This window comes from Rhinopithecus roxellana, chromosome 20 (assembly GCF_007565055.1).
Source record: "Rhinopithecus roxellana isolate Shanxi Qingling chromosome 20, ASM756505v1, whole genome shotgun sequence".
Lineage (NCBI taxonomy): Eukaryota > Metazoa > Chordata > Mammalia > Primates > Cercopithecidae > Rhinopithecus > Rhinopithecus roxellana.
The window spans coordinates 65,155,106-65,167,829 of NC_044568.1; the positions used below are offsets into that span (position 1 = coordinate 65,155,106).

Genomic DNA, 12,724 nt, shown 5'->3' on the forward strand with positions numbered 1-12,724 from the left:
TCCAGGTTCAAGCGATTCGCCTGCCCCAGCCTCCCAAGTACCTGGGACTACAGGCACGCACCACCACGCCCAGCTAATTCTTGTATTTTTAGTAGAGACGGGGTTTCACCATGTTGGCCAGGATGGTCTCCATCTCTTGACCTCATGAATCGCCCACCCCAGCCTCCCAAAGTGCTGGGATTACAGGTGTGAGCCACTGTGCCTGGCTGACTCATGCATTTTTGTGTTTGTGTTACACTTCAATTAAAAAGTGTTTACTTAATTCCCCAAGTCTATCATTCATTGATCAACCCAAGCACATGATACAACTGCTCATCCATCTGCTACAAGTGAGGAAGAGGTGGTGAAGCCACCCAGGTGCTAGATTGAGTAATAAGTCTGGAACTGGGCAGGGAGATTCCAACACTGGCTGGCAGCAGAAGGGCACACGTGAGAAAAAAAGGGTGCAGTTTACAATCATCACCAAAGAAAAGGGCCAGCTCTGTTTTCCTACTGAGAGATCTCTGCAGTGTGTCTTATGACCGAGAACCGTGGCATTTCCTTGGCTCCCTAGCCAGGGCAAAGGGCAAAGCAGGCAGGCTGTCCTAGGAACTAAAATGGCAAATGCCAAGCTATAATAGCTACAATAGCCTGGCATTTCCCAGTTTAAGGCCTAGAGTAGCATCTATTCCAAATAAAAAACTGAATAAACAGAAAATGAAAGCTTTAAGAGTAAAAGCTTTTAGTTTCCTAGTTAAGACTTTTCCTGAGAATGGAGTCACTGGTGCAGACATAATTTTGTAGTACAATGAGATTTTTGTTACAGAGCTCAAGTTGTTAGAACTTCTATCTACTGGTGGTGTCTGATATAACCTGGGCTCTCCAGTGTTACAACGGGCTTCCCAATCACACCACAATCATGGGGTTTAGGAGCTGCCATGACTATAACTAAAGACTTTCCCACATATCATACACACAAAACATTTCTCCATCGGGTATGTTATCCCTGAAGACTTCAAACAACTGCTACACTGACAACACTGTTTAAGTCAAAATTCTGTTCCAAAGGAAGAAAACCTAACTCAAATGTGCCAAAGCCAAAACCAAACAAACGAAAATGGAATTTATTGGCTGCTGCAATTCAAAACCCCATATGTATTTTTAGTTTCAGGCATGGTTTAATGTGGCTGTTCAAACATTATCTTCAGTCTTTGACTGCTCTCCAATTCTCAGATGCCTTTTTTGCTGTGAGGACTTCATTCTCAGCCTCTATGAGAGTCTAGGAGTTCTTCTCAGCGTTAAAACCAATGAGGGTGGTGGGGCACGGAGAGTATTTCTTCCTATTAGCTCTTGCAGTCCTGGGACTCTAACTGGACCATCTACTGACATCTGAATCAGTAACTGTGGCTTGAGGGATGGATCAGAGGCTGAGTCAGGCCTGTGTCACACATTCCGTTCCTGAGTAGAAGATGGAATCCACTCAGTACATTTCACTGGAGTGTACTATTACCAGTAAAAGGGGGTAAAAAATTCTGGGAGGCCAAAATGACAAATGTCCAGCACAGGCTTCTCTCCAGAGTGGACATGCTCAAGGAGACCTAGCTGGGAAGAAGTCCCAAAGGCCTTCTCATACTTACTACACTCATAGGGTTTCTCTCCAGTATGGATTCTTTGATGCTGATGAAGATTTCTTTTGCTAGTGAAGCCTTTTCCACACTCATCACATACATAGGAAGACTCCTGAGTATGAATTCTCAGATGCCTTTTTAATTGTTCCTGAGCACTGAAGGCTTTTCCACAATCTACACAGTCAAAGGGTTTCTCCTCACTGTGAATTCTCTGGTGTCGAGTTAGTTTTGTATGAAAATTGAAGGCTTGTCCACATACTTTACAAGAATAAGGCTTTTCCCCTGTGTGAATACGCTGATGTTGGCTTAGATGGGAAGCCCTTCCAAAGCTTTTGCCACACTCATTACACTCATAGGGTTTCTCTCCAGTGTGGATTTTCTGATGCCGAAGTAGGGGTGAATTACCAACAAAAGCTTTGCCACACTCACTACACTCATAGGGTTTCTCCCCAGTGTGGATTCTCTGATGTACAACAAACTCGGAACTACTGGTGAAACTATTTCCACACTCCGTACAGTAATAGGGTCTGTCTCCACTGTGGATTCTCTGATGCCTGATCAGATTTGCATTATCATTAAAGGCTCGCCCACACTCCTCACACTGATAGGGTTTCTCTCCAGTGTGAATCCTCTGGTGCCGAATTAATGAAGAATTGCCATTAAAGGCTTTTCCACACTCACTACACTCAAAAGGTTTCTCCCCAGTGTGGATTCTCTGGTGTCTAGCATAGTAAGAAAAGTAGCTGAAGGATTTCCCACACTCCTCACATATGAAAGGTTTCCTTGCACAGGGGATTCTTGGAACCTTTCCTTGGGTATTTTTCACTGTGGGGATGTTCTGGTGCTTTTCCAGATTACATGTTTCTGGGAAGTCAGTTCTCTGAGGGACACTCTTCAGCTGACCATGTGACATCATCCCATCTCTTTCTTCAGAAATTCCCTGGATTAATGTGGACTCACTGTCAATGTTGGTCTCAACATCTGACATAAGAGATAGAAAACACAAAAAATGCCACCTGAGAACTATACTAGAAACAATAGAACATTGAAAATGATAAGACTTTAAAAGAGATAATTTCAACTTTCACATCAGCACGCTGGGAAGAAAAGTCTGTTAAAATGAAAGTGCCAAATATCACACAGGCAGAGAACATCGAGATGGAACAGAGTATCAGTGGACACATCACACATGAGACTCCTTCCTAAGCTTTTCCACTCTAATATTTGAATGACTTCTGGTCGTCCCTGGCATGATCTAATATCTTTTGAATTGATGCTACTTACAGCCTACAAAATGCCATAGGCACAGGTCTTAAGAACAAGTACTGACATTGGGGCTGGCAAGACTCAGAATCAGAAAGTGAAACAGAACAGCATCAATCAGAAAGCAAAGGCAAAGGATGAATTGTTATTCTTTTTAAAAACTCATACCCTGCAGATGTCCCAAAAGACTTAAGACATTGAACATTAAGGACACTGGGTTGTGGCAAGACAGAGAAAAAGAAAAACATAGAAGTGCTTAGAAAGCATTATTATTATTATTATTATTATTATCATTATTTTGAGATGGAGTCTCGCTCTGTCGCCCAGGCTGGAGTGCAGTGGCCAGATCTCAGCTCACTACAAGCTCCGCCTCCTGGGTTTACACCATTCTCCTGCCTCAGCCTCCTGAGTAGCTGGGACTACAGGCGCCCACCACCTCGCCCAGATAGTTTTTTTTCAGTAGAGACGGGGTTTCACCGCGTTAGCCAGGATGGTCAGAAAGCATTATTCTTAATATGTTGTAAGATTACCTAGTCCAGAGGTTCTTCACTGCAGACCCACAGATGGACTACATACGATGAGGAAATGCCCTAAAACTGCTGAACCTCAAACATGCAGAGAAACTACTGTCCTAGACTATTTGAAAAGGGATGAACAGTTTACTTAGACACACCTAGACTGATAGTATTCTTTCTCCTATCAGCAAAAAGGAGACAAACAGCCCATAAAATGGCATTTGTGTTCCTCAAGATTGGATGACATTTTGAACGAGTTAAAGTCAATCTATTTTATATGAAATGTTGGGCTTGGTTTTAACATTAATTTGGGTTACCTGGGACTCATGTGATGGTTAATCAAGTTCATTGTACGAGTGTGGGTAAGGGAACCCCGAAGGAGAATGTTGGGAGAGGAGTAATCTGAGATTGAAGGAAACATGGTAATCAAGAGTCTGAAAAAGAATCATCACCAGAGAGGAAGCGTGTGAGAACAGACCACCAGGTTCTCAATTGTCTTGATGATTCTTTTTCAGATTCTTAGAATAAGAGGCTGAAGTGCTGTGCCAGCTTCACCGTTTTCCATGTTACTTGCTCTCTGCAAACCACCTGCTCTGAAACTCCTGCCTCTGCCTTCAATTTCACTGTTTGCTCTTGGTGGCCCCCATCAGACTATTTGACTGTCTACTTTCTCTTCCTTCTCTCACTGAAATTAAGTATCTCTTAATGGTTAAGATTCAGCCTTCCTTTTTTCTTCCTGGGGGTCATTTCAACCCAGCTATGTTAGAGCACCCTTTCAGACCTGCCTTTTATCTCAGACTCTCCACCCACCTTCTCAATGGCCTGCTCTAGTTATCCACTTGCCTAAAGGAACCTCACACTCTGTGCTCAGCTCTGAATTCCTATGAATTCAAAAAGCTCCTCCCATGCCATGACTTCCCAGTGTTATATGACTCAACTCTCCCCATTTATGGCCAACTTTTGGGAAAATCTGGCCCATTTTACCTTCACATTCTCCATCCCATTCCCAATAGCACTTAATACTTTTCTTTTTTGCTTTTTACATCTGTCTCCATAACTTGTATCTTCCAGAACTTCTTAAACAAAGTTCGGTACATGGCAAGTTGCTCAAACACTGCTCCTGAATAAATCCATCCCAACCAAGGAGGACAACTAAGGTAGGCAATGTTGAAACTCAGAAAGGAGCAATGGATTCAAGGATTGCAGATGAGACATACTGAGTGATTACATGTTGGTAAGAGTTAAGATTGGTGAAAAAGGTTTCATATTTTACCTATTAGGTGAAATCATCTATTTTATTTAAATCCTGCCCAGCATGGTTCATTTTAAAATATAGTGCTCCGTAAAACTCTACAGTTGTTGGTTCTAAATCTGCCTCACCTACCTTTACAGATGTTTTTGGTCCTCTCTGCCAGGGGATCATCCTGTGCTTCCAGGCCCCAAGCCATATCCCCTCCCTCCAGAAGTGAGATCAGTGCAGGTTTGGGAACTGGGTACCCTGAAAACAGGAAGAAAATGGTACTTTTCAGCCCTGTATCTGCTGTGTCAAAAGAAGGAAAATCCCAGGAGTCTCAGTAAGAATAAGACTTATAGAAGAGGGTTCTCGACTGGAGAAGGGCAAAGAGATTCTGATCAAGAGGAAACTGATCATTTGTTACTTCTTCCTAAAAAAAACACTCAAGGATAAGTAAGTCAGTGAGATCCACAAGGTATAAGCAAACACAGGAAGGGGACACGCCCTTCCCCAGACAACAACTACTACCTTGGAAGGCCCTTGGAAGATGGGACATACTCTTACCAGGGGACAGTAATTCCCTTCATTGGGAGACCAAAGTGACCCAAGACCTCTCCCTACCCAGCAATCTTTGAAGTTGGTCACTGAGCCTCAGCTCTGCAGTCACTCAGTTGAAGACACAAGAGACAACCTCTCCTCTCCACTCCACACCCCTCCCCCCAGGCTGTAAAAGAAGGAAGGAAACTGGGAAAGTACAGATCTGAGTCCTAGGAGGAAAATGGCCTTACCCAAAGCAGTCAGGTTCCCAAAATTCTCCAACATCACACTTCTGTACAGGGCCCTCTGGGCAGGGGAAAGGCCAGTCCATTCTGTCTTGGTGAAGTGCACAGCCACATCCTCGAAGGTCACCATCTCCTAAAACAACAGGTTCCTGCTGCCACGGAGCCAATCCTCTGGCTCCGGGCCAGAGTGTGGGGCAGAGGGGACAGGTAGGGGCTTGAGGGAAAGTCCTGTGAGGGATGGGTAATGAGAAAAGGTGAAAGAACTGGATATTAGACCATTATATGACTATTTTTACAACGAAAAATCTGGAACTTCTCTCACTACCAGAAAAGCTTCCATTAGGATATAAAATTTACTGTCATAAAATGTTATTTAACATTTGTTGAACCCTAGGAAAAAAGTCTCTTATTAGTTAACCTTTCTAGGGCAAAAATCTCTTTGATTTAGTAAATATTTTCAGTCTTTTAGTGTTGTACCTACAAGCGGACAATTTGCTTCAAATGGTATCTCAGGACCCACCTGTTCCTATTAGGTACTCCCTATTCCCAGCCAATCTATCTGTTCCCCACATTTGTTCACCCTGCCCCAAACCTTATGCCCATGAAACAAGCACAGAGTCATGGTTTGCACTGATGGGCCTATCTCATCCAACTCCCATTTGATTCTTGTATAAAGGGCTGTGCTACCTGTGCTCAAGAGCATCCTGTAGAGGGAGCTCAGACTCTCCTGGCACAATCCACTCTGCTCCTCCGTGGCTTTTCCTAGAAAATGCTTCTAGAATTAAACTGCTGCTGGATAGCTCTTTTAGCTCCTTATCTTTATAGCTCCAAGACAATCTGTAACAGCTTCTGCCAACCAAGCCTCATGCTTCTTGGGTTTTTTTTTTTTTCTTTTGGTTTCGGTTCTCTTTTTTGTTGTTGTTGTTGCTCTTTTTTGAACAGAAAAAATAGGGTTTTTGACAGTGTCTCGCTCTGTCACCCACGTTGGAGTGCAGTGGCACAATCTCAGCTCACTGCAGCCTCGACCTCCCAGCTCAGGTGATCCTCCCGCCTCAGCCTCCTGAGTAGCTGGGACTATAGGTGCACACCACCATGCCTGGCTAATCTTTGTATTTTCTGTAGAGACAGGGTTTTGCCACATTCCCCAGGTTGGTCTCGAACTCCTGGGCTCAGGGGTTTTCCTACTGTTTTGGCCCTAAGACTTGCCAGAATCACCTTTATCCAACTTCCACCACCCCTCATTTCCTTCAAATCAGACCTCCATAAAGCTGACCTAGGAATCCACAGCTCACCTGGTGTCGAGCTTTCAGAGGCATGGCTGCCATGACCTGGGCTCCCTCTAGCAGGCAAAGGCTGAAGGAAGAAACAGAGAGAACCAACAGTGAGCTCAGCCCAGTAAAATGCCCTCTTTAAAGCAATAAATTTGCCAATAACAAGCAGCAATCACTTACTAAATGCTCACAGGGTAAGTGGTGTATAAATATGTACTTTTTAATCCACATCATACCATGAGGTTTGCAATTTTGAGGAAACCGATTTTGAAAGAACAAGTAACTTGTCCTAGGACACCAGAGCATGTCCTCACCAACACCAAGCTAAATGAAGAGCAAAACAAGCAAAAGACACCAATAAACTCAGAGCAAAACCTAACAAGAAGAATCTCAGACCTCTATTTTTAAAAATAAATTTGACTGAGAACATAAAAGGTTAAAAACAGCAAGTATCATGTTTTTGGATGAAAAATACATATTCTCTTATTTAGTCCTCACAACAATCTTTTGAACCTTTAATTTTTCCCAAATGAGAAGACAAGGCTAACAGAATAATTTCTTCTACCAAGATCACGCAGCTGGTGAATGGATGAACTTGGATCCCACACTAGATCTACCAGGCTTCAAAGGTCATGTTTTTGTTTGTTTGTTTGTTTGTTTTTTGAGACAAGAGTCTTGCTGTCACCTGGGCTGGAGTGCAATGGCGCGATCTCAGCTCACTGTAACCACTGCCTCCCAGGTTCAAGCAATTCTGCTGCTTCAGCCTCCCAAGTAGCTGGGATTACAAGCATGTGCTGCCACACCTGGCTCATTTTTGTAATTTTAGTAGAGACGGGATTTCATCATGTTGCCCAGGCTAGTCCTCAAACTACTGGCCTCAAGCGATCTGCCCACTTCGGCCTCCCAAAGTGATGGAATTACAGGCATGAGGCACCGCACCCCGTCAAGTCATGCCTTTAATAACTATACTAAATTCTATCCAATAGTAATCCTAACAGGAATGCTTTTAGAACCTGGCAAAATGATTTTAAGGTTAATATAAAATAATAGACAAGAATGGCCAAGAAAATTCAGGAAAAAAATCTCAGAGTAAGTCTTCCTTTACTTGGACCCGGAGCAGGCATCTTTTTTGTTCATTGCCCCATTCAAGGGCTGTGAAAACCAGAAACTGATTACCAAAGGACCCTGAAGGGCCACCTCAACACACTAAAACATCTGGGTTATTGTTTTAACTATATCATCTCTTACAGACACTTTGTATTCTAAACAGCAATATTCTATAAAAAGTCATTATCTTCCCTACAGGGACTCAAGGCATGATGCTGTTTTCTGTGAGTCTCATCTTGCGCCACCCTCCTCTTTTCCCTTAGTTTAGTTACAATGGCCTTCTTTCAGTTTCCTCTATGCTAACTCAAGACCTTCATACCTGCTGTTTCTTCTGTATGAACTACTCTTCTCCAACCTCAGAACCATTGTAACTGAGATTCTCCGCCTGCCATTCTCTCCAGTAATCTAGCCACCCTTCATCTTCACATCATGATCTCTCTACAGACCAGGTCAGGTGCCCTTGTTAAACGCTCCACTCGTGCCGTATTCCTTTTCCTATATACCACTTAACCCAGTTTGAAATTATATATTGATTTGTGCTTTCTTCATTCCACAAATATTTATCTCATACATATTTCATACAAGGCCACGTGTGACACACAAGAGATGAAGTAGAGAGAAGGGGCACAACCCCGTCCCGCACAGAGCTTAGTCTAAAGGAAATTAATCAAGATTCTCTCAAATAACTTTTAAGTTCACAACTTATCACTGCCAGGAGAAACTAACCTGGATGGGAAAGCTTAAGAATATAAATTAACTAAGGTATGAAGGAAATCTTTACAAAATAACAGCATACGCAAAAGTCATGTTCTAGAAGTCAAGGATTAAGAAGACTGTAGTAGCAGTCAAGGGAGAGTGTGCTGCTAGATGTTGCTGAAGAAGTCACAAGGGACAAAGCCACGCTTTGCGCAGGTCAAGAACTTGGTCGTCGATCTACATGCACTAAGTCCCGGGCAGGTGGAGTGAAATGACCAGATTTGATTAATACATGACTTTCCCATTGGGCGGAAAGCTTCCTGGGGGCGGGGCCCACGCCCCGCCTCATTCACCGCTGCATCCCGGGAATCTAGAGCAGCAACTGGCACATTGCTCCTCAGCAAGCAGCTGTGGCCCAATGAGCAGATGGGGTTTGGGTGGCGTCGAGAACACAGGCGTCCCTTCAATCCAGCCGCCCATATCCACAACCTACATTTCCCAAGGCGCCGACGCGGGCGAGGGGTACCGAAGGCATCAGATGGAGACCGGGACGGGCCGCGAGCAGCCTCCTCTGCCGGGACCTGGAGGGGCCGTCCTGTCTCCCTCTACTGAGGCATCAGGGACGAAGCCGCCTGCTTTCTCTACAGGTGAAGTGCCTGAGCCTAGCAAGGACTCCTGGGCGACAAACTCCAACACTCACCTCAGGAAAAACAGAAAGCGGTCCGTGAACGGAAGTGCGTCACTACGTTGGCCTTGCACCCAGCCTCACACGCGTCCTCTCTAGGATGCCGCAGCGCTCTTCTCAGTGGTTGTGTGCTTTTACGCCCAGGAGGAGTTTCACCCCCGGGGATCCTCGGAGACCTTGAATAGGAAAGAAAGTGTATCATTGTTTTCGCTAATCTCTAACCGAAATTTAGCATTTTCTTCTGTTATATGTTGGCAACAAACTACAGTAGTATCGGCCGCACATGTGACTGTCACCGATAGAAATCACATTTTCATATCACATTACAGTTGATGCAGATCTCAGAATATGGCTATTCTCGTCACTAATTTGAAATTATTCTTGTTGTTAGAGGCCCACCTTTAAGTCTTGTCATTTCATTTCATCACGTTGGTAAAGATGCACTTACATTTCTGTATCACAAATTCTAAAAAACTGTTTAATTGTATTTTCATTGGTTTTGAAGGTGCCATCAGATTGCCAAAGGGAAGTTGGACAAAAAAGCTGTCCTCCTTAGAGGTAAAGACCCAGACACGTTAAGAAAGACCAGGTCAGCGGACCGGGGGCAGTGGCTCAGCCTGTAGTCCCAGCACTTTGGGAGGCCAAGACCAGCAGATCACCTGAGATCAGGAGTTCAAGACTAGCCTGGTCAACGTGGTGAAATCCCGTCTCTACTAAAAATACAAAAATTAGCCGGGCGTAATGGCGGGTGCCTGTAATCCCAGCTACTCGGGAGGCTGAGGCAGGAGAATTGCTTGAACCTGGGAGGCGGAGGTTGCAGTGAGCTGAGATCGCGCCATTGCACTCCAGCCTGGGCGATAAGAGCGAAACTCCATCTCCAAAAAAAAAAAAAAAAAAAAAAAAAAGACCAGGTCTGAAGAGGGATATATTAAGTAACTATTTAGGAAGTGAAAACGGTAGACATTTTTTAAAATGACTGAATACAAGGCAGCCAGAGAAATTTGTGATGGCCATGAATTTTGGATTACCTGATAGATGAAGGTCCCATTAGCTGAGATCAGGAATTGAAGAAGAGGAGCTGGTTTCAGGCAAGAAAGGGAAAGAATTTAGTTTTAGAAATACTGAACACACACACACACACACCTGCCTTATTAACATTTAATTCACACACCATACAATTCATCCATGCAGAGTATAAAATTAAGTAGGTTTCAGTATGTTCACAGACTTGTGCAAGCATCACCACAATCAATTTCAGGACATTTTCATCTCCCCAAAGGATACCGCATAACCATCAGCAGTCACTGTTCACTTTCCCTCTGGTAAGCAGATGGCGTTTTGTTCTCCTCAAAAATGTCTATGTCCTGATCTCTAGAACCTGTGAGTATGTTAGGTTACATAACAAAGTGAAATTGAGGTTGCAGGCGGAATTAAGGTTGCTAGTCAGCCAACTTTAAGATTATCTCGGGGCTAGGCACAGTGGCTCACATCTGTAATCCCAGCACTGTGGGAGGCCCAGGTGGGCAGATCACTTGAGCCTGGGAGTTCAATCCAGCCTGGGCAACATGACAAAACCTTGTCTCTACCAAAAAAAAAAAAAAAATTCCAAAAAGCAACAAAAATTGACCAGGTGTGGGCACATGCCTGCAGTCCCAGCTACTAGCTGAGTTGGGAGGATCACTTGAGCCTGGGAGGTCAAGGCTGCAGTAAGCCTTGATTGAGCCACTTCACTCCAGCCTGGGCAACAAAGCGAGACCCTGTCTTAAAAAAATGATTATCTTGGATTATTCAGGTGGGTCCAGAGTAATCATAAGAGTTCTTGAACCTGAAAGAGGGAATTGAAAGAGAACCACAAAGATAACAGCACAGGAAGGACTTGGCCCAACTTCACTGGCTTTGAAGATGGAGGAAGGGGCCAAGGGTCAAGGAAAGTGGGTAGCCTCCAGAGGATGAAAAAGGCAAGGAAATAGATTCTCTCCTTAGTCTAAATCCTGAATTTATACCAGTGAGACCCACTTTGGATTTCTGACCTCCAAAACTCTAAGATAAATTAGTATTGTTTTAAGCCACTAATGACAATTTGTTACAGCAGCAATAGAAAATTAATAGACACACATGTCCACACCTCTCTTCTTCCCTCAATTCTAGACAACCACTTTCTTACTTTATAAATTTGCCTATTCTGGATATTTACATTACATAAATGACTATTAAGTCTGGATATAAAACAAAAACAAGTCTTTACTGTTAATTTTATTAGGCTTTAGAAACATGGCAACCTGTGTGTTTACTTGGTGAAGAACATATTCTTGGGCAGAAGATGAGAGCACTAAAATAAAAAACAAAAAGAGTTGGGAATAACTTGTTTTTGTTTTGCAGGGAGTGGGAAGGAAGAAAATTTCCACTCTCATTTGTCTAGAAAGTCTCCCAGAGAGTTTTCAAGATCATTAATAATAATAGCTAATTCACATCAACATGTCTCCCCAGCCGATGTATCGCCTCTAAGGAAATGTATACTTGATATGTTTTGGCACTGTGTCCCCAGGCAAATCTCATGCTGAATTATGATCTTCAGTGTTGGGGGAGGAGGATAGTGGTAGGTGATTGGATCATGGGGGCGGATTGCCCCCTTGCTGTTCTCATGATAGTGAGTTCTCATGTGATCTGGTTGTTTTGAAGTGTGTAGCATTTCCTCCTTTGCTATTTCTCTCCTGGTGGCCATGTGAAGATTGTGCCTGCTTCCCCTTTGTTTTCCACCATGATTGTAAGTATCCTGAGGCCTACCCAGCCATGCCTCCTGTACAGCCCATGGAACTGTTAGCCAATTAAACCTCTTTTCTCCATAAATTACCCAGTCTCAGGTATGTCTGTATAGCACCGTGATAACGAACTAATACAATACTCATACTCATGTCTGTCACAGTCTCTACTGTGTCAAACATAATTACTTTCAAGGTTCGACCATTCCTTAGATTCCAATGGGAACCACCTTTCTTTCTGGTTACCTCACAGCCTAACTATCCAGCTCTCCCTCTAACTCCTACACTATCTTTAACTGAAGCTATGAGTATTATCACATCATGACACCCAGAGTATGGTATATGATTATGGCATTTTTTTTTTTTTTTTGAGACAGAGTCTCGCTCTGTTGCCCAGGCTGGAGTGCAGTGGCATGATCTTGGCTCACTGCAAGCTGTGCCTCCTGGGTTCATGCCATTCTCCTGCCTCAGCCTCCCGAGTAGCAGGGACTACAGGCACCTGCCACCACGCCCGGCTAATTTTTTGTATTTTTAGTAGAGATGGGGTTTCACCATGGTAGCCAGGATGGTCTCCATCTTGTGGCCTTGTGATTTGCCCACCTCGGCCTCCCAAAGTGCTGGGATTACAGGCATGAGCCACCGTGCCCTGCCCAATCATGGCATATTTACTGTTACTCCTGACTTGAAAATACTAACTTCTCTCCCAAATCTCTGAAAATCCCAGCCACAAATGGGCTGAGGCTGTGGTGGAACTTCACTTTCATGCACAAAGTCATTTTTGCCTTGGTTGCCAAAAACATATGTA

General features: G+C 43.8%; 1 protein-coding gene across 5 annotated transcripts; it reads right to left on the reverse strand.

Moving 5' to 3' along the window:
- Positions 1-1,068: 1,068 nt before the first annotated feature.
- Positions 1,069-9,215, reverse strand: ZNF19 (zinc finger protein 19). Of its 5 annotated transcripts, none has more exons than XM_010354040.2 (5): positions 9,176-9,215; positions 6,694-6,754; positions 5,408-5,534; positions 4,770-4,883; positions 1,069-2,588 (listed from the first exon to the last, which is right to left on the reverse strand). In XM_010354040.2, exons 2-5 carry the CDS (start codon positions 6,724-6,726, stop codon positions 1,486-1,488), a joined length of 1,377 nt encoding a protein of 458 aa, XP_010352342.1. In that variant the 5' UTR covers positions 6,727-6,754; positions 9,176-9,215; the 3' UTR covers positions 1,069-1,485. The 5 variants fall into 5 exon arrangements, with proteins under 5 accessions (XP_010352342.1, XP_010352343.1, XP_030780850.1 ...); XM_010354041.2 differs by having other exon boundaries at positions 5,408-5,629; positions 9,176-9,210; XM_030924990.1 differs by having other exon boundaries at positions 8,969-9,184.
- Between the last annotated feature and the right edge of the window lie 3,509 nt (positions 9,216-12,724).